Source organism: Zingiber officinale, chromosome 6B, assembly GCF_018446385.1.
Source record: "Zingiber officinale cultivar Zhangliang chromosome 6B, Zo_v1.1, whole genome shotgun sequence".
Lineage (NCBI taxonomy): Eukaryota > Viridiplantae > Streptophyta > Magnoliopsida > Zingiberales > Zingiberaceae > Zingiber > Zingiber officinale.
Window position 1 is genome coordinate 136,620,058 of NC_055996.1, and position 18,561 is coordinate 136,638,618.

The window sequence follows — 18,561 nt, forward strand, 5'->3', positions numbered from 1 at the left end:
TAATAAACTCTGAAGAGAAGAAAATTTGCTGCAAATCTAAACTGGTTCGGTTCAGTCGAACAGCAATGCTGTTCGATCAAAAGCATTCTCATTCAAAGAAGTATTCTGTAAAATAAATGGTATCCACCGGTGCAAATTGCAATGAGAGGATACCTTGAAGAAACCCTTGCATACTCATTGAGAAGCTCCTGCGTTCTGGGTTTATACATACAAAAGGGAAGAGCATTATTTGAAGTTGCAGAAGACATGCACTGATCATTTTATTTTTGTACATCACCATGTTCGATCTCAGCATCATCAAATGATGCGGTCATCCATGATCAGATCCTGTATCGTAAAGCATAAAATAAACCGGCTACGGTCTCGTTCCCTAGTAGAAAACAATGAGTTAGCAAGGCAAGATAACGCATGAATTAACAAGAAGTTTCATGAATGGAAGATTTGATGAAAACAAATAACAGAATAAAGCAGTGGATGATCAACTTACTGAAGAAGCTTTGGCTCGGTTGAAATTTGTTGTCTAGAAGGCATGGCAAGTGAAACACCCACTCAAAGAACTGATCTGTCCATTTTTGCACAAGGGTGAAACCTTTTTCATTGGCTTTGCTACTTGGTTGGCTTGACTGGCAGTCATAGCACTTCTCATCTCCTGGGCTTTCTTCTGTGCCGATCGAAGCTTATTCAGAATTCTCTCCATTGAGGAAGATCTTTTCCTTTCTAGCTTCATCTGCTACCAGATTAGTTGTTTCTAAATAAGCAAGCCGCTCAGTGAGAAAAATGATTAAAATGAAGAAATTTAGTGAAAATACGATAACCGAGTTCTACAGCACCTCTAGTTTTTTTATGTCTGCCTCAGCTTTTGCCTTCTGCAAGTTTTCCCACGCTGAGATCTTGGCCTCCTCTCTCTTGAACCTTCCAAACGTGTTGCAAAGTAGAAGAGTTGGAGATATTGTAAGTACATATCGCAAACAAAATCAAGTAATACCCTATCCAAAAGCTGTCTTTAGAAAATCAACAAGCAGGTGTAGTGAATCTGCTAGTGAAGAGATTGGTCATCTTCATCTATATATGGACCAATTCAAGCAATGAAGGTTTGCTTAAGAAGACCAAGGTTTACCAGATTAACCGCTGTCAGCAAACCAATCAATGCTCGGCCTTTGTTGTAAAGATTATGTGCATCACATTCTCCAGTTACACACAAAAAAACAATTTTGCAGAAATGGTATCATTCTAAGCTATGTAGATTGATTAGAGCATGGACTCGATTACTAACACTCATCTATATCTTGTTATATCAACAACAAAGAAGAAATATTTGGGTCTGGTATTTAGTCCTTTCATCAGAAAATCAGGTACTTAGAACCTAAAACCATACTGAGTTCAATAGTACCACTGAAGAGTTTGCAACAAAATATAGAAAGACTACTACAGCAAAAGGAAAAGATGGTATTACTTTGATATGGATTTTGCTGTGTCGGTAACTTCCCAAGAGGTATTGTTTGCCTCTATAGTTTTCTTCCATTCTATGATGCTTGTCGACTGCCTATCAGAGCCTCGTGCTATGTGTTTCCTGGACCACCTAGTTACAAGAACACGATCATCTACCTGCACATCCCTAACCTCAAGCTTTGTGAAGTGGCCCTCTAGTGCCACAATTGCGGGGGCTGAAGCTGGAGAGGGGGAAGAAGGCCCGTCATGAGAGACAGAAGTACTTCCATCTGGACTCATTTGTGTTGCCACATCCTTCCTTAAAGTTGCGACAGAGATTGTGGATGCTGCTTCTTTCATGCCATCAGACTTCTCATCTGTATAATGAACCGACAATAATCTGGTGAGTTGAAAAATTGGGATCAAAGGGTTTATTTTAGTTCCACCAGAAAGAAACCACATAATTCTGCCTAAAATAGAAAAAGTTATCCAAAATGATACGCCAGATGTAACAAAATCACTATGAATATGCTATAAATAGACTATAATTTTAAAAAATAATGATGCCACCCATTCTCAAGGGGCACTTGATAATCCTTCGATCACACACACACACAAGACTTCAAATGTTCTTCTCTATTTCAACCAATCATTCTTATCTTACTAATGGAATGTGAGCACAATAATTGCTGTTAGTGTATATATATATAATGCCCTAGATAATAAACATGGCACAGGAGAACAAAAAGAACATTTTCATCACAATTATCAGCTACTCTATTTTCTATATAATTTGTGACTGAATAATTGTCTACTGTTCAAGGAATTGAGCATGGAAACAAAAAATGAAGTTGATCATGAATTATGAATACAATATTTTCACCTATAGAAACTATAGGTTTTGGAAGACTCATAGGATGCTCAAATAGAATGGACCAAGTGTGACTTGTGCTTATGCTTGTGAAACAAGCTGCGACCTTAAAAGAAAATAATCTAGTAGCCCTGCCCTTACGGCCGAGAGATACCAGAATCCTCAACACTTTGGTCTGCACTTTGCAGAATAGTATTTGCTTAATGTCCTATAAAAGGAATTCAAATACATGCTTTCTCTTGTACAACAGACAAGAAAAAAAATCCACCTTTAATGATTAGTGCAATCTAGAACACAATGCTTTCTCTTGTACTTAGAGAACACACAAACTTCTATTGCACAAGGGTGAGTTTGCTTGTAAATGATATTTAGGGTAGCTGAATGCAATATAAGAAATCTGTTCGGAAAAAGCCATTGATAGAATCAAGAGTTTCACATCAGAGAGTACCTCGAGAGCTGGGAACAGAGGAAGATGACTCGATGAGATTGTCTGACCACCCATGGATGCTTGCTGATCTGAATATGTAAGAATCCCCAACAGTGGAATGAGTTTTACCACCCATAGCATGACCACCAACACCTACTACTCCTATTCCTCCACTGCAAACACTAGCACTGCCTCCTCTTCCTCTACCACTATTGACACAAAAACCTCGTTCTGGAATCAGAACTCCAGCCAGGAATGGTGAGTTGGCTGTAATATTTCCTACCCTGCTATTGTCACAGCAAGGCACCAGTGGTGAAGCTGAGTAGGTGTAGCCTAGCCCTACCTTGGCCTGAGGTCCAAGGGGTTCACTCTTCGACTTGGGGCACCTGTGATGCGAGAGGGGCAATGGAGACTTCCCAGCACCTTCAATTGGGACTGGGCTAAAGATCCATCTCTCGGCATCCTCCCATTTGGAGGGCAGAGTCCTCCCATTGACAAAAGGCAGGATAAGCCCACTGTTACCACGCCTACGGCAGCTATGAGCTGGCAAAGGCACTCTCTCAGAGCTCCATCCCTTCTGGTATGCAGCTGCTCTGACTCCATGCCTGTAGCTGGGAGTCCTGGGGCTCGGTAACATGCTGGACCTCCTCTGAGACGAGTTGGCACAACTTTTCTTCACCTCTGTTGCTACTACACCAACAAAGAACCTCGGGGAAATGAAAGAGGCATCAGCAATTTGGCTGTTGAAGTCAAGTGAAACAGGTCGCCTCCGTTGCAGCTTCCTACTGGTCAAAACAGCCTCCTCCGATCTGCATTGTTGGCCCTGGCATTCTGCAAGAAACCAAGTTCACAACTTTCAAAATGTGGCCATGGAGTATGGATGAAGAGCGTGCCACGAACCTTTGGGAGGATGGGAAAAACAATGCTTTGAAGGGTCCAAGGACGATACTTCTTCTACTTTCTCCTCTTTCCTTCCCTCGTCATCTTCTAGTCCCCTTTGTACAAAATCCTCAGCAGTCGCTGCGAGACAAGAGAAATGCTTCAGAGATCGAGCGTCTGCCATTAAGGAGTAGGCTAGTGGGGATGACACCACGCCAGCTGTACTAGTAGAAGGGACAACAATAAGAAGAACAGTACGGACCTTTGGATGGATTATCAAGTAATGGAAGGTAAACAGGGAAAGGGGAAAGCCTGGTTTCAGGATCTGGATCCGCAGGAAGGCCACCACCGGCGTGACTACGTACCGCCAAAGGCTGCATCAATCACAAAAAAGGTGGAAGGGACTCTTGAGCAGAGGAAGCCATATACCATGTCGTTACAAGAAGTCGTAGAAACAGAGTAGATGGACATGCAAAGGGAAATAAAAACAAATGTCTTTCTCTAGAACAAAATTTTGCTCTTCTATTTCCTTTTCTCTTCTGTTTTTTTGTCTTGCCATCTCTTCTTTCCTCTTCTAATTTTCTTGCAACGCTTAAGAACATAGTTCTGATAAATTCTCTTACAAAAGAATGCCTCTTTGTTCGAATGAAAGATTGGCCGACATAGATCGAATCGTTAAAACAAACTACCAGGAACAAAAATGCAACTCCAATTCAGAAAAAACAAACATTTTTTTTCCCAGAAAATCCCTGTACACTCTCGATCTTAGCTCTTACTTTAAGCGACTTTGCAATTTCTCTTTCAAAACACATTGGGGACCGACCTCGATGCTCACTCACTATTTTATTAGTTCTAGAAGACGAACTTGCCGCACTTTGACTTCCTTTCTAAAAAGTCCTACTTGTTTTCGTCCCAAGAAACGCTGCTAAATTGCCATGCAAAGACTACAATATCTACCCTTCTAAACCCCCACCACATTCCCTGCCTGAATAATAACGAGAAAGAATGGCCGAACAATAAAGAAATGGATTTAATAACGGGCGAAATCACGGGAAAGGGATTACTGATAGAGACCAAGTCATTGCGGTCGCCGCCATCAGTGAAACTCCCTGCGGCGGAAGAGTAAAGACTACCGCTGGCGAAATCGCCGCCACCATCGCCGCTGGAAAATCGGTGGTCGGAGGAGCAGTGGATCGGAAAGTCAGGGCTGCCGTGGTCGCTCCGTCCTCCTCCCGACCTCGATCTTCGCTTCGCCTTCCTCTGCGCCGCCACCGCCGAGCCCTCCGATCCCAACCCTACGGCCGGCATCCTCGGCTCCTTCGCATTCCCCTCGGATTCCAACGCCGGAACTGGACCTCGAAGGCACCGCACAGACTCCGCTTTTATTAATATTAAAACCACCAACTAAATTACCCACATCGGAATTACCCATTTAAATAACATCATAAATTAAATGACCAAAATAACACTGTGCATAAGGATAAGAGCTATCCTATCAAAGGGCATTTTCGTCCGAATGGAATCTTAGATTTCGGTGATGGACGCTTCCGGAGTCGGATCGGATACATTGTTCCTGACAGCATCTACGTAAGTCGTACCGTCCCATTGATCTACTTGTTACGTTGCGATTTTTTAGTGGCAAGTATAGGGCAATCCATCGCAGCGGATCGAACTTAGAGATACGATGCATCTCGATCCATGATTAGGACGGAATGGTGTTGGAGCAGATTAAATCGAACAGAGCCATAGTGTGGTCCGCGGAGTATCGGAAGCATTTCTGTTATGTGTTGGCGCCGCTAGTCACGAGATGGAGTTAATTGGCTCGTGTGGCTGGGCCCGCTAAGTGTGTCGTCATTAAGACCGTAATTAAGATTTTTGGATTTTTAGGATTAAACCATGAACCATTGGACGAACTCGACTTAGACAATAATATTCATGCAGTAACTTATAACTTCATAATAATTATAATGTGTAACAATTATTAAATCGTAGTCACTGTAACTTAGACTTATTGTATTAAATAATATTCATGTATAATAATTATAAATAATAACTATTATAATCCAAACTTATTTTATTCAATAATATTTAATAATTATTATAAAACTAATTATAATATAAATTTATCCTATGCATATAACTAAGTTATATCGATCATTATTACGGACCAACTGTCATGTCATATTATTTTATTTTTATATAATAATAATAATAATGTACAGCGTGCTTAACACAATTATTTAATTTACAAGGAACTCAGGATAGGTGAGATGGATTTGTTTTTAATATTTTTGCTAAATATGTGTGAATAGAGAAGAGGTAAAAGAGGATAGAAGTTTCATTGTGAATGGAATTTTAATCCCACATTGGTCTATGTTAATTCACATGCATTGAGGACGTGAACAAATATATGGAGAGATGCTCTTTTTGAGTACTTCGACAACTGCATTATCACCATTTTCTACGAGGCGAAGGCTGGCGACCTTGCGGGAGAAGATGGAGTGGTGGTGGCAATTCGAATCGCCAGTGAAGGCATTGAGTAGTTCAAGGTAGAGCCACTAAGGGACGCCGACAAGTGGTTGGAGAAGTGTCGCGCGATCGCGATGCAGAGGGCGGTGAGAACGAAGAAGAAGAAGAAAATAAAAAGAGGTGCCGTGATGAGGCCATACAGCGAAATAACGAAGAAGAAGTATTTTACAAGGAACTCAGGATAGGTGAGATGAATTTATTTTTAATATTTTTTTTATTGAATATATGTGTGAATGAAGAAGAGATGGAAGATGATAGAAGTTCTACTGTGAATGAGACTTTAATCCCACATTGGGAGTTTCATAACATGTTGGTTGATCTATATTTATTCACATGCATTGACAATATGAATAAATACATAGAAAAAGACTCTCTCTCATCTCACGTTAGCCAAGGTTCAGATTACACGTACTAGAAACTAGTCCCTATTGGTAGTCTAAGATTATCTTTATTGTAAGTTGAATTTAAATTATGTATAATTTTAAATTTAGTTAAATCTTCAAAAATCTCCAACGACAATTTTTACCCTTTATTTTTATTTTTACCTTTTTGCCCTTTTCCCAACAATTTTTACCCTTTATTTTTTTCCGATTCTTGTTTTTGACAAAAAAAAAAAAAAAAATTGAGTAGAATCTGTCGAGGCAGATCTGAAAGTGTTGACCAATTAGTGAGTTAGGTTTCGAAAGCCTCCAAACTGCGGTGGAGAAATGGCACTCACCTAATCACTCATCGGGATATCACTATCGAGAATCCAATGCAAGACTAACGAGACAATCAATGATGGCCCTAAACTGCATTTGTTTTATTTTCATAGTCCATTGTGTTGCTACTTTTGCCCCTGAAGCAGCAATGATGCAGTAACGTATTCTTAATTTAATTAAATCTAAACTTTAGTAAATTAATATATAAATTTTTTATAATAAATAGTTACTTAAAAATATTGGATTGATGTACCGTCATTCCCTACAAAAGTTTCATAATCTAGTTTGATGATCTATAAGAAATTTTAGTGGAGCCAATACAAAAATAAATTAATTGGCTTAAAATTAGACGCTAATAAAAATAAAATAATTTTTTTAACAAAAAATAAAGTATAGAAATGCTATTTCTCCATATATTAATGCTAAGTAAGTATGAACTTTCTTATAATGGATAAAGCTAAAATATCCAAAGTGTCAATTCTTATTGTCTTACGTGCATCCTCATCATAGTCAACATCGACATCGGCCAATAAATGATAAAAAAAATTATCGAAATAAAATAAAAATAAATCCAGCAGAAACTTTGTCTGGGCATGCAGCGAACGGCGAGGATGCTCCCATGTCGCGCCTTTCGATTCGATCAGCGGTCACCATCAGCCGTCGCTCGCGCTCTCCTCCTTATGACGCCACGTCGCACGATAGCCCGCACGCCCTTTAAAACTTATTACCGGCAGTTCACACGAGCCCTTTGCCGCCCGGAGAACCGCACCGGAAGTTTGATTGGGATAATTTTCTGGGGTCCATTTCGGGACCAATAAATGTACGGTAAAAGATCAGTTTAATCTGGTCGGGAGAAGCCAACACTTTCTTGCACCAGAGCTTTTTCCTCGGCCTGACACGTGGTTAGGACCACCACCACCTCCTCCGCATACAATTAATTATCAGGCAAGAGAGTTCCAGTGTTCAACAACCACGCGAGACGAGTCTTCTTCCGCTAACACGAACGGTTTTCTCCGCAACGCGATCAATGCGAAAGCTTCGATTTGGTGATCGGAGTAAGTTTTTCTTGTATGGATGCATGTGTAGTGTTTGATTATTTGAATTTTGATGGTTATCTTGTTCGGATGTGATGATTGTAGATGATTGGATGTGAATTTTGGTGAGGATTTGTAAGTTTTTGTGATTGGAGGTGGAGAAGAAGTGATTTTTTGGAAGGATCTGATCGAGAATGAACTTTAACCAGCATTTGGTCATGGAAGGAGGATGTGAAGTTAAGGGCGGAGGAGGAGGAAGTGGTTTGGCGCGGCTGGCGTCCGTCTACTCGCTGACGTTCGACGAGTTCCAGAGTTCGTTGGGAGGATTCGGGAAGGACTTTGGCTCGATGAACATGGACGAGCTGCTGAAGAATATCTGGACCGCGGAAGAGAGCCAGGCGATGGCAGGCGCCGTTGCGCCCGGTGTCGGAGAGGGCGGCATCCAGGGGCAGGGGTCTTTCACTCTCCCTCGGACTCTGAGCCACATGACGGTCGATGAGATCTGGCGAGACCTTGTCTGCCCAGCCCATGCCGCCCCGGCTCCCGCCGCCGTTGGTGTCTCGCAGCAACATCGGCATCCGACGCTGGGCGAGATAACCCTTGAGGAATTCCTGGTCAAAGCTGGCGTTGTCAAAGAGGAACCAGCCACCATCCTGCCGCCGAGGCCGATCGGCAATACGACGGGCAATGTGATCTTCAACGATCTACCAGTTGTGAACAATGCCACTGATTTTTCTCTTGGATTTTCACCGGCTGGCCGAAGCAGTAGAGGTTCTGGTGTGAGCAATCAGATTGTTGATAGTGCTGCGGTTAATTTGGCGATGATAGCTGCCAACGAGGCAATGCCATTTGCAGTACCGCGGAGCGTGGTTGATTTGGGGAATCAGGCTATTAGAAGGGGAGGTCTTGCAGGAGTCGGCGAAGCAGGGATGAATGGTGGATTCATGCCTGGAGCTGTTGCCTTGGGCGCAGGAGCAGGTACAGTTACAGTTGCCTCTCCAGTGAACCATGCGCGCTCACATTCTTTCAGGAAGAGAAGTCGAGATCAGTCTTCTGTATCATCAGTTCCATACCCTTTTAGCGGAGGGTTGAGAGGAAGGAAATCCAGTGCTGTGGAGAAGGTATTTGAGAGGAGACAGAGGCGGATGATCAAGAACAGAGAGTCGGCTGCTAGATCACGTGCCAGGAAGCAGGTTTATCTTCTACTGCACTTTCTAATAGAGTTAGATGTAATCCAATCTCTCTATCTTGCATCGATGTCATGCTTAGGGGTGAGCAAAAGTTCGATTAAACCGACCGAATTTAAAAATTCGGTTTGATTTATTCGGAAATTTGATTTTTTATTTCCAAAAAATCGGTTAATTTGGTTCGAGTTCGATTTTAATTTTTTTTATTCGGTTAAACCGAATATACTGAATTTTTAAACCAAATTGGTTTTTTAGACTATAAATTTTAGACTGAACTAAATTTTTATTAAGTCAAACTAAATTTTTAGAAAAAATCGGCTTATTCGGTTTTATTAAAAATTCGGTTTGATTGGTTTTTATCGAAAATCGGTTCGTTTCGGTTTGTTCAAAAAAATCAAATCGGTTCATTTAGTTTGGTTCGGTTTTAACCGAATACTCACCCCTAGTCATGCTATTGCCTCCTCGGAGAATTTCACACTGCATCCACTGCAATGTTATCATTACCTAGCCAACTACTTGAGCTTGATGCTTTCTATTTTACCTTTTCACTGTTGCACCAGTCAACAACTAATGATTCAAGGTTATCATTTGGGACTTCCTTACCATTTGTTTTGGCATGATCTATATCAGGCTTATACGATGGAGTTGGAAACTGAAGTGGCAGAACTAAAAGAACTAAACCAAGAATTGCAGAAGAAACAGGTAATCCTCTGTACAACTATTATTTTGATTAGTACATGCTAGGAGAATGGAGACAATAATAAAATATAAGAGCAAGTTTATCGATTTTTTTCAAACTGGTTGAAATTCTCGCAAGATTAATCTCATTTTGTTGAGATGAGCTGTAGTTTTTCTCTCCCCCTCCTTACTTGAATCCAATCCTGCAATTTGCCTTGTAGCTAATCAGGTTTAATCCAAAAGTTTGAAATAGACCCTTCTAAGATGTGCTGGTGCTGAGCCGACCTTAGAGTTTTTTCCTTTCATTTTTTTTTCTTTCCTAATGTTCCTGAGACCATGTTTGGCCTTGCGGAGGTTTCTGACACCAGATGGGTGGACTCAGCGACAAAGCAATATCGATTCCCAAAGAGGGAAAATGATATGATGGTTGTAGATTCTAATATATTTTATCAACACTGCAATATAGATTAATTATTTTTACAACACATAGCTTATTGCCAAAAAAATCTATAATATTTTTTTTTTGAAAAATAATCACTTTAAATCTAAAATAACTGTTAAAGTTAAAATAAAAATGTGAATATTCTGATTAATTCGGTTCGAGTTCGGTTTTAAATTTTTTATTCGGTTAAACCGAATAGACCGAATTTTTAAACTATAAATTTTAGACCGAACTAAATTTTTATTAAGCCAAACCAAATTTTTAGAAAAAATCGGTTTATTCGGTTTGTTCGGTTTTATTAAAAATTCGGTTCGATTCGGTTTGCTATTGCCTCCTCGGAGAATTTCACACTGCATCCACTGCATTGTTATCATTACCTAGCCAACTACTTGAGCTTGATGCTTTCTGTTTTACCTTTTCACTGTTGCACCAGTCAACAACTAATAATTCGAGGTTATCATTTGGGGCTTCCCTACCATTTGTTTTGGCATGATCTATATCAGACTTATACGATGAAGTTGGAAACTGAAGTGGCATAACTAAAAGAATTAAACCAAGAATTGCAGAAGAAACAGGTAATGCCTCTATACAACTATTATTGTGATTAGTACATGCTAGGAGAATGGAGACAATAATAAAGTATAAGAGCAAGTTTACCGATTTTATTCAAACGGGTTGAAATTCTCACAAGATTAATCTCATTTTGTTGAGATGAGCTGTAGTTTTTCTCTCCCCCTCCTTACTTGAATCCAATCGTGCAATTTGCCTTGTAGCTAATCTAGTTTAATCCAAAAGTTTGAAGTAGACCCTTCTAAGATGTGCTGGTGCTGAGCCGACCTTAGAGTTTTTTTCTTTCATTTTTTTTTCTTTCCTAATGTTTCTGAGACCGTGTTTGGCCGTGCGGAGGTTTCTGACACCGGATGGGTGGACTCAACGACAAAGCAATATCGATTCCCAAAGAGGGAAAATGATATGATGGTTGTAGATTCTAATCTGTTTTATCAACAGTGCAATATAGATTAATTATTTTTACAACACATAGCTTATTGGCAAAAAAATCTATAATATTTTTTTTCTGAAAAATAATCACTTTAGATCTAAAACAACGCTTAAAGTTAAAATAAAAATGTGAATATTCTGCTCTAAAAAAATTTAAGAAAAAATGGTAAATTTATTCTTAAATTTTGGACTGCGTTTAGGGGTGAGCAAAAGTTCGGTTAAACCGATTAAACCGACCGAATTTAAAAATTCGGTTTGATTTATTCGGAAATTCGATTTTTTGTTTCTAAAAAATCGGTTAATTCGGTTTGAGTTCGGTTTTAAATTTTTTTATTCGGTTAAACCGAATAGACCGAATTTTTAAACCAAATCGGTTTTTTAGACTATAAATTTTAGACGGAACTAAATTTTTATTAAGCCAAACCAAATTTGCCAAAAAAATCTATAATATTTTTTTTCTGAAAAATAATCACTTTAAATCTAAGACAACTCTTAAAGTTAAAATAAAAATGTGAATATTCTGTTCTAAAAAAATTGAAGAAAATTGTAAATTTATTCTTAAATTTTCGACTGTGTCAGACTATTTGATGAAATATCTTTCTTTTTGACGTCTTCACGTGTTTACAGGCAAAAATGATGGAGATGCAGAAAAATCAGGTGAACCATTTGACTCTATTCCAACTTTCAGTTATCATATCTTTAATATTTTCTTTCCTTGCCATGGTTTGGATTTTCTCTGTAATCATGGCAGTTATTATTTCCAAGTCTAATTTAGCATTTTAATCTTCATCTTGTTAACTCGAGCACCCTAAAAGTGTTTGCCATCTGAACTTTGACTTTGTTATAAATATTCTTTCAACTGCTAGGTGAGCTGGTGATATCATGACCATATATGGTCATGGCTAGACTTTCTTGAGTAGCATTGATCCTCAAACAAGAAGGACCACAGTGACCCAAGAGATAACTCCTCGTAATCGGAGTTAGCTTCACGAATCACATCCTCCATTGAATTCCTTGCAAAACAATATTAGTTGTAACATTTAAGACTCTTAAATCACTTTTATTAGTAGAACTGAAGATTTCTGGGTTTCCTGGATCTTCTTTGTTGCACATTTGGTTTTAAAATTTCTTTATTTTGCACCTTTTGTTTTTACAATCAAAATTATTGCTAGAAGAGCTAATTAGGAAGTTATCTTCTAGGAAAACATCAAAACTATTGGAATTGGTATGATTTGAATGCAGAATCTTTTGATCTAATAGAATATTAAAGTTGATTGGCCAATCATTTATCCAAAGGTGTTGGAAAATTAACTGTTCTATACATATATGACATTTTGGTCAAGTGTACTATCGCTTGACGTTTTCTTCAGTTGCTACCTCCACAAGTTGCTTCTAAAGATTGTGTTAAAGTAATTTGTTGCTTGCATATTCATGCTTACAAATTCATAGATATATCTTTGCACGATGTGAGAAACATTATTACTTCATATTTTTAGTTTTTATTTCATGTTTAAGAGTCTAATCTGTTCTATATGGGTATAACAGGTGTTGCGGATGATCAATCAGCAACCAGGGCCAAAGAAACCGTGCCTGAGAAGGACACAAACAGGGCCCTGGTAAAGTTGTGCATGGACAGTGATAACATGATATATCCTAGCTGTTTTCTAAAAGCGATCTTGTCTATATCAGTGATAGTGTCATCTCCTGTAAATTAAACAATCAATATAGACTCAGCATCATACTTATGAGTGCTTGGATTTCATTTCAATTACTGATTCATGTTATTTTACACTTTACACTGGAATTTTCTTTCATGCAAAGTCTTTTGCTCCTGAAGAATTTGCTTTTGGATGATCTTAGCAGAAACTAATTAGACGCATCCCATAGGATCTAGAACATCTGAGTTAAGTCCAAACTCATTGGTGTGACACTTCCCAATGCAATGTTTATTCCATAATCTGCACCTGATCTATGTCATAATGTATATCCATTGGTCTTGATGATTCATTATTACTCAAAGTCATCCACTGTTTTTTTTTCTTTGCGGTATAAGTTTTTTTTACTGAATCGTCTATTTGTGCATCTTTAGTTTTGTTTCTTTAAGACTTGATTGAAGTTGTATCCACTGTGCTAATACGCTGCATATCCACTCTGTGCTTGAGTCATCCTTCTGTAAAATTCTCTTGCTTGTGTAGATGGTATTTCTGCCTTCTAACCATTCCATATGCTTATAATTTGTTACTTGTTTTGTGACCAGCAAGAAATCATGTTGCACTATCTTTCAATGTCTTTTTTTTTGCTTAAAATGAATTATACTTTCTGATTTTTCATTTTGATATTGTGATGGGCATTTAGAGGGAGAGAAGTTGCTCTTTTGCTGTTTTGATGGTCAAGGTTCAAACTGCACGAGCAAGCTCCTTCTCAGTCCATAGCCCTCATCGGAAGGAAAGCGAATCTAAGGTATGATGCCTGTTCATAGTTTCATTAATCCAGCAAGTACTTCTGGTTTCAAAACTATTTTCACTTTCTTTTTTACGTTTAAATATATTCTGTTAGTTTAAATATTTTTACACACACATGCATGAGTGAGTACTTGGTGATGATGAATTTTAAAGGTGGGTTCATTTTGTTGGTGCAGCGGGGATCGGCAAGAGGGGGTGAATTGCCTGCGATTAGTTGCGTCTTCCGCTCGACTTCCTGCGCTCCTAAGTTCCTGCACACTTAGACATAGGGATCAAACAAACAGGACCTAACCTAAACTTGGTTGATCACATCAAAACAATCACGGGGTCCAACACATTTTGCACATTATTTCACCCTCTAAGGTAGGGGTCTAATCTAAGCTTTGTAGATCAAGAAAAAATGACCCAAAATCATATTTATAAGTACAGTAGATTCGAGTTCGAATACACTAATAAATCATAGAGTTCTTAAACTTTTTTTAGTACTTATTATTGCTAATGTTATTGTACCTATTTAGTATAAATATTTACTAATGACAGTTAAATTTTAAATAAATTATATATTTATATGATCAAATTGGATCAAGTTAGATTGAACTAGATATCTAAATCCAATACATATCTGCATATGTTATATTTTTTTTAATCCGACCTAAAAAAATAATTAAAATTTGAGATTGGATATCCATTAGATCTAATTATTTTGCCCATCTATTCTAACAATAAATCCTCGAAGATGAGAAGGTTCCTCATTCATGGAGACAATATCTGTTCTCAGAATCAATCTAAACACTAAAGTGGGGCACCTCCATTAATTAATTCAAACAATCATCTTCATTCACTGTATGGATCCAAGATTTCTTTCTTTTTCTGCTGCTTTTTCTTGGTCAACCAAATTATTTGATCGAACCCAATTCTTTATCTTTTTGCTCCCAATTAGGTTTGAGCAATCTGATGAAGCAAGTGTTTCTCTAGCTGGTCCACGACTAGGCTTCTTATTAATTGCCATACCCAGCCAAACGAGGATTCGTCCAAAACATTTTAATCAGTGCTGAATACCATGGTCTCCTAAAGGCTGAAACAGTTGGGAAACAAAGAATAGGGACAAAGCAGGTCTTCCAACCTCTAATGATTTTGACGGTTCACTTATGGCAGGCAAGCTTTTTGCAACCACTATTAGTCAAATGGGCTTGATAGGAGACTTGAGACCTAACCTACATTGTAACTGTTGGGGTTCAATCGAAGCGAGTTGAGAGAGAACCGAACTTGGTTTAGGTCTAGTTGAAGTCTGACCTCAAAACAACATTTGGGCTAAAGCTCAACACTATGTCAACATGAGGCAATAGGCAGTTGAGAGAATGTAGCTGTTGCTGCAGACCTCAGTTCCTAATTTGAAGTCAAAAACTTGCACTCCTATTCAGGGGCGTAGCTAGGTGAAGGTTTGTGTCAGCTCGTGCGATCTGACAAGCTTAACGTTAGTCGAAAACTGTGTGCCTAACGAGCCCAGGTCCTATTTAACAAACATTAGCTGACCAAAGCTTAGGTTAATACTGATTGATGGCAATGGACACCTTTTGGATCATGGCCAGATCCTATTTAATTTGGTCCGGTCCCCATCTCTAGCCAAACCATTGCGATTCTAAGGAGGAACAAATGAAGAACAGCCCAGGTGAAGGGTAGGGTCAGTGTTCCCCAGCACGGAGGGGGCACCTTAAAGGATGTGGAGTCCACATCTTTCCTTCATCCACTGTATCATCAGAAACCAAACAATTTTCTGGCTGATGGTGGTCGATGATCTCGCAATTACTTGATGACTGTAAGACTCCCATGATTTGTCGATGTTGCTGACGGGGAAGAAAAGGGATGGGGTATGTGATTCTGTCTACACAAATTAGGACACCGATATCTGGAAGAATTGATCCTCCATCCTCTGCTTTAAATCTGGGACAATTAATGGTGCCTGGTCTCTGTATGTGGAAGGTGTCCCAAATCACAGACTGCTTCCTTTTTATGTATCCTTTTGTGCCTTTGGATCTGTATGGCAAGAAAGAAACTAGTGGGAAAATGTAGAGCCAGTCTTGATTAATGCAAGTGATTTGGTAGGATTGGATCAATTTGTTTTTCAGTTTCTTGTTTAACTGGTCGAACTGATACAGTCTAGTCGATTTGGATTCCAAAACGTTGGATTTGTGTTGGAATGAGGCCATCGGCACCCTGTAGGTGAGCAATACCAGGCATTACTCTAAAATGGAATTTGATAATAAGTAGGATGTGAGACTCTATGCCTTAGTTTGGTTTATAAAATAAAATAGAAGTTTTATTTCAATAATAATGCTTCTGTATAGAATATTCATAAAAGAAGTCTAATTTGAGCATTTTGATGCCAACAGCGATGAAGATTATAGCTAGTTAGATAATTGCTCAAGGTATGAAGCAATAAATGAACTTGTAGATGGTAGTTCAGAGTAAGGTGGGCCACGTTGTCTAAGAGTGTTTTCTAAAAAACGCGTATTTTCCAGAAAATGAAAATGAAAATGGTGCAAATCAAACGCACCCTTAATTTCTTTATTTTCCAATCTTCCGCTGACACATTCTGTTGAATATATGAATTAAGAAGCGGTGGAAGAGAGATAGAGTTACATTTATATAGTTGAGATTTTAATTCCATATTAAAAGTTTCCAGAGATATTAGTTTATTTATATGGATTTACATGTATTAATAATATGAATAATTATATAGGAGAGACTCTCATATATATATATATATATATATATATGCAGGGAGAGAAAATTTAGGGCTCTGATGGTACTAATCTATCATATTGACTCGTGTGTGAACGTTGGACCAATCAGGATAAATTTTGCCTAGTAGAACAATTAACATTTTACCGTATAAATTTTTTGTTGCTTATTTAAGGGTGTAACATATGCATTTAATTAAAAATTAATACAGCTGAGTGAAATGTTGGCGTTTCACAGTTGATGAATAATGATCATTAAACGATCATTAATGCTGTCTATTGGTCTGAGCTCTTATATAAGGAGGTTGTATCCACAGGCAAAAGGTTACACGTATACTCAAAAAATTGAAGCTCTTCATCTATGTTCCCCTTCTCTTCTGTCGTGCATCTTTTGCTAGGCGGTGTGCCCGTGATAGCAATCGAGTACCTATCATTTTGTCATGACCATCAGTGCTTGGTGGGGATCATGGTTCATCGTTGTATCATGGAAAACAGACGATTCGAAGAAACCTCGAAGCACAGCTAGAGGTGGGGCGAATCTGTTTCAAGGAAACTGTGACCCTTATAGGCCTCGATTCATCTGTCCACTCGAATTCTGCATTCGCTCGACCGCTAACTCGGTCGGCCTTTGCGTTCACTCGGTCGGTCTTTTCGTCCGATCGGCTGCATGCTCATTTATCATCTCGATCACTTGGTATGCGACTCGCCCGTCCGGTCGGCTACATGCTCATCTAGCATCTCGGTCACTTGGTCTGCGACCCGCCCATCCGACCACTCAATTCACTCGGTCGCTCGCTCAGTTCGCTTGACGGCTCACCCAGTTCACTTGGCCATTCGCTCGCTTGCCTGGTTGCCCACTTGGTCAACCCACCCGATCGGTCACTTGCCCAACCGCTCGCTCGGTCAGTTCGCTCGGCCGTTTGTTCACTCGCTCGATCGCTTAGTTAGTTTGCTCGGTCGGTCACTTGCCTTGGCCACTTGCTAGGCTCTTCCTCCGCTCGATTGCATGCCCGTTCGATCGTTTATTCATTCTGTCGCTCTACTTGATCTACTACACAGCATGGTCGGCTACACTGTTCCCTCAACCAATCTGTCCACTTGGTTTTCTGTTTGCTCGATCAATTTGTGTTCAGTACTTGGCAAAAATCAATTTCTTCTAACAATCAGGTCATCTCGATAGATAAATTAAATTTAATTTGATGTATTTAAATTTAACTAATTCTGATCTTTGGTAATAATAGATCGGTCTGTCCAACATCTTCAATTTTATCTCCGTTTAAATCTGATTTGCATATTGAAAGAGAGAGATTTATTATTAGTATTAATCTCGGAATACTTAAATTGATATGAACTCACATGAACTCGCCCTTCTAATTAATGTCCATGTGAGGAACATTAATGGCGGTAGATTCTTCCTCACATCTATATGTTAATGATAGTTAACACAAATAAAAATTATTTGTATCATGGTAGATTGATGAAGTATTTAAAAGTAGATTAAAGTTAAGGATGTAGATGAGGAGAACGTCTTACTCATTTTTTACATCAATGACGGATCGTAAGAATAATTTACTTTTAACTCTTTGCACAATAAGATTTACTCTTATTAAATAGTTTTCTGCTACAATTATTCTTTTGCATTAGTAGTTTTTTTAATCTATAAAGTCATTAATATTATTGCATATTTACTATCAGATCACAATCAGTGTTGTAAGTAGGAATGTAAATCTTTGATCAAGTGAAACGTTTTCCTAGGGAGAACCAAAAAGAGAGCGAATCTTTGTTCTCTCTCTCCCTATCACGATGGATTGGGTAAATCTATGTTGGATCCCCCTTGGACTTTGTATCCATCTCAATCTTCACCACCTTGTCCCAGATCTATTCATTGTGCAAAAAAGATGGGTCCCATCGCCCAACGGCCCCCTAGACCTGATCCCAGATCTATTCATCCACATGGAGATGGTGGTCCTTCACCAGTTCTCAAACTAGTCTTCGGTCCTAGCCATTGATTGCAGTTCTATTTGGAAATAAATAAATACGTGATTTTTTTTGATAAATTTGAATTATTAAGAGCATATTTTTATCTCAATTAAAACACGCACTGTTTTTTATGCGCCCTCTCAAAATTAGTGCCAGATTATTTGTGTAGTTGTACTTTAATTAACTGTGTAAGTAGTGTCCAG

At 38.7% G+C, this 18,561-nt stretch overlaps 2 protein-coding genes across 6 annotated transcripts; one reads left to right on the top strand and one right to left on the bottom strand.

Moving 5' to 3' along the window:
• Positions 1-150: 150 nt before the first annotated feature.
• Positions 151-5,005, bottom strand: LOC121989788. 2 transcript variants are annotated; one of them, XM_042544034.1, is made up of 8 exons: positions 4,680-5,005; positions 3,868-3,979; positions 3,627-3,746; positions 2,748-3,557; positions 1,454-1,805; positions 831-912; positions 488-727; positions 151-370 (listed from the first exon to the last, which is right to left on the bottom strand). In XM_042544034.1, the coding sequence occupies exons 1-7, from the start codon at positions 4,911-4,913 to the stop codon at positions 521-523; spliced, it is 1,917 nt and encodes a 638-aa protein (XP_042399968.1). In that variant the 5' UTR covers positions 4,914-5,005; the 3' UTR covers positions 151-370; positions 488-520. The 2 variants fall into 2 exon arrangements, with proteins under 2 accessions (XP_042399968.1, XP_042399969.1); XM_042544035.1 differs by lacking the exon at positions 151-370 and having other exon boundaries at positions 607-748.
• A 2,760-nt stretch (positions 5,006-7,765) lies between these two features.
• On the top strand, positions 7,766-13,828 carry LOC121989789 (bZIP transcription factor TRAB1-like). Of its 4 annotated transcripts, XR_006114320.1 has the most exons (7): positions 7,766-7,890; positions 7,975-9,062; positions 9,687-9,758; positions 11,803-11,832; positions 12,721-12,791; positions 13,531-13,635; positions 13,814-13,828. XR_006114320.1 is itself a non-coding variant. In XM_042544036.1 (5 exons), exons 2-5 carry the CDS (start codon positions 8,064-8,066, stop codon positions 12,793-12,795), a joined length of 1,176 nt encoding a protein of 391 aa, XP_042399970.1. In that variant the 5' UTR covers positions 7,766-7,890; positions 7,975-8,063; the 3' UTR covers positions 12,796-12,943. The 4 variants fall into 4 exon arrangements, 2 of the variants coding, with proteins under 2 accessions (XP_042399970.1, XP_042399971.1); XR_006114321.1 differs by lacking the exons at positions 13,531-13,635; positions 13,814-13,828 and adding an exon at positions 10,680-10,751 and having other exon boundaries at positions 12,721-12,943; XM_042544036.1 differs by lacking the exons at positions 13,531-13,635; positions 13,814-13,828 and having other exon boundaries at positions 12,721-12,943.
• Positions 13,829-18,561: the final 4,733 nt, after the last annotated feature.

Coding starts and splice junctions, on each gene's coding strand:
- LOC121989789 (XM_042544036.1), top strand. CDS start 8,064: ATGAACTTTAACCAGCATTTGGTCATGGAAGGAGGATGTGAAGTTAAG. Junction 9,063..9,686: donor GATCACGTGCCAGGAAGCAG/GTTTATCTTCTA, acceptor GATCTATATCAG/GCTTATACGATGGAGTTGGA. Junction 9,759..11,802: donor AAGAATTGCAGAAGAAACAG/GTAATCCTCTGT, acceptor ACGTGTTTACAG/GCAAAAATGATGGAGATGCA.
- LOC121989788 (XM_042544034.1), bottom strand. CDS start 4,913: ATGCCGGCCGTAGGGTTGGGATCGGAGGGCTCGGCGGTGGCGGCGCAG. Junction 3,980..4,679: donor GCGGCGACCGCAATGACTTG/GTCTCTATCAGT, acceptor TGATTGATGCAG/CCTTTGGCGGTACGTAGTCA. Junction 728..830: donor CAGACATAAAAAAACTAGAG/GTGCTGTAGAAC, acceptor ATCTGGTAGCAG/ATGAAGCTAGAAAGGAAAAG.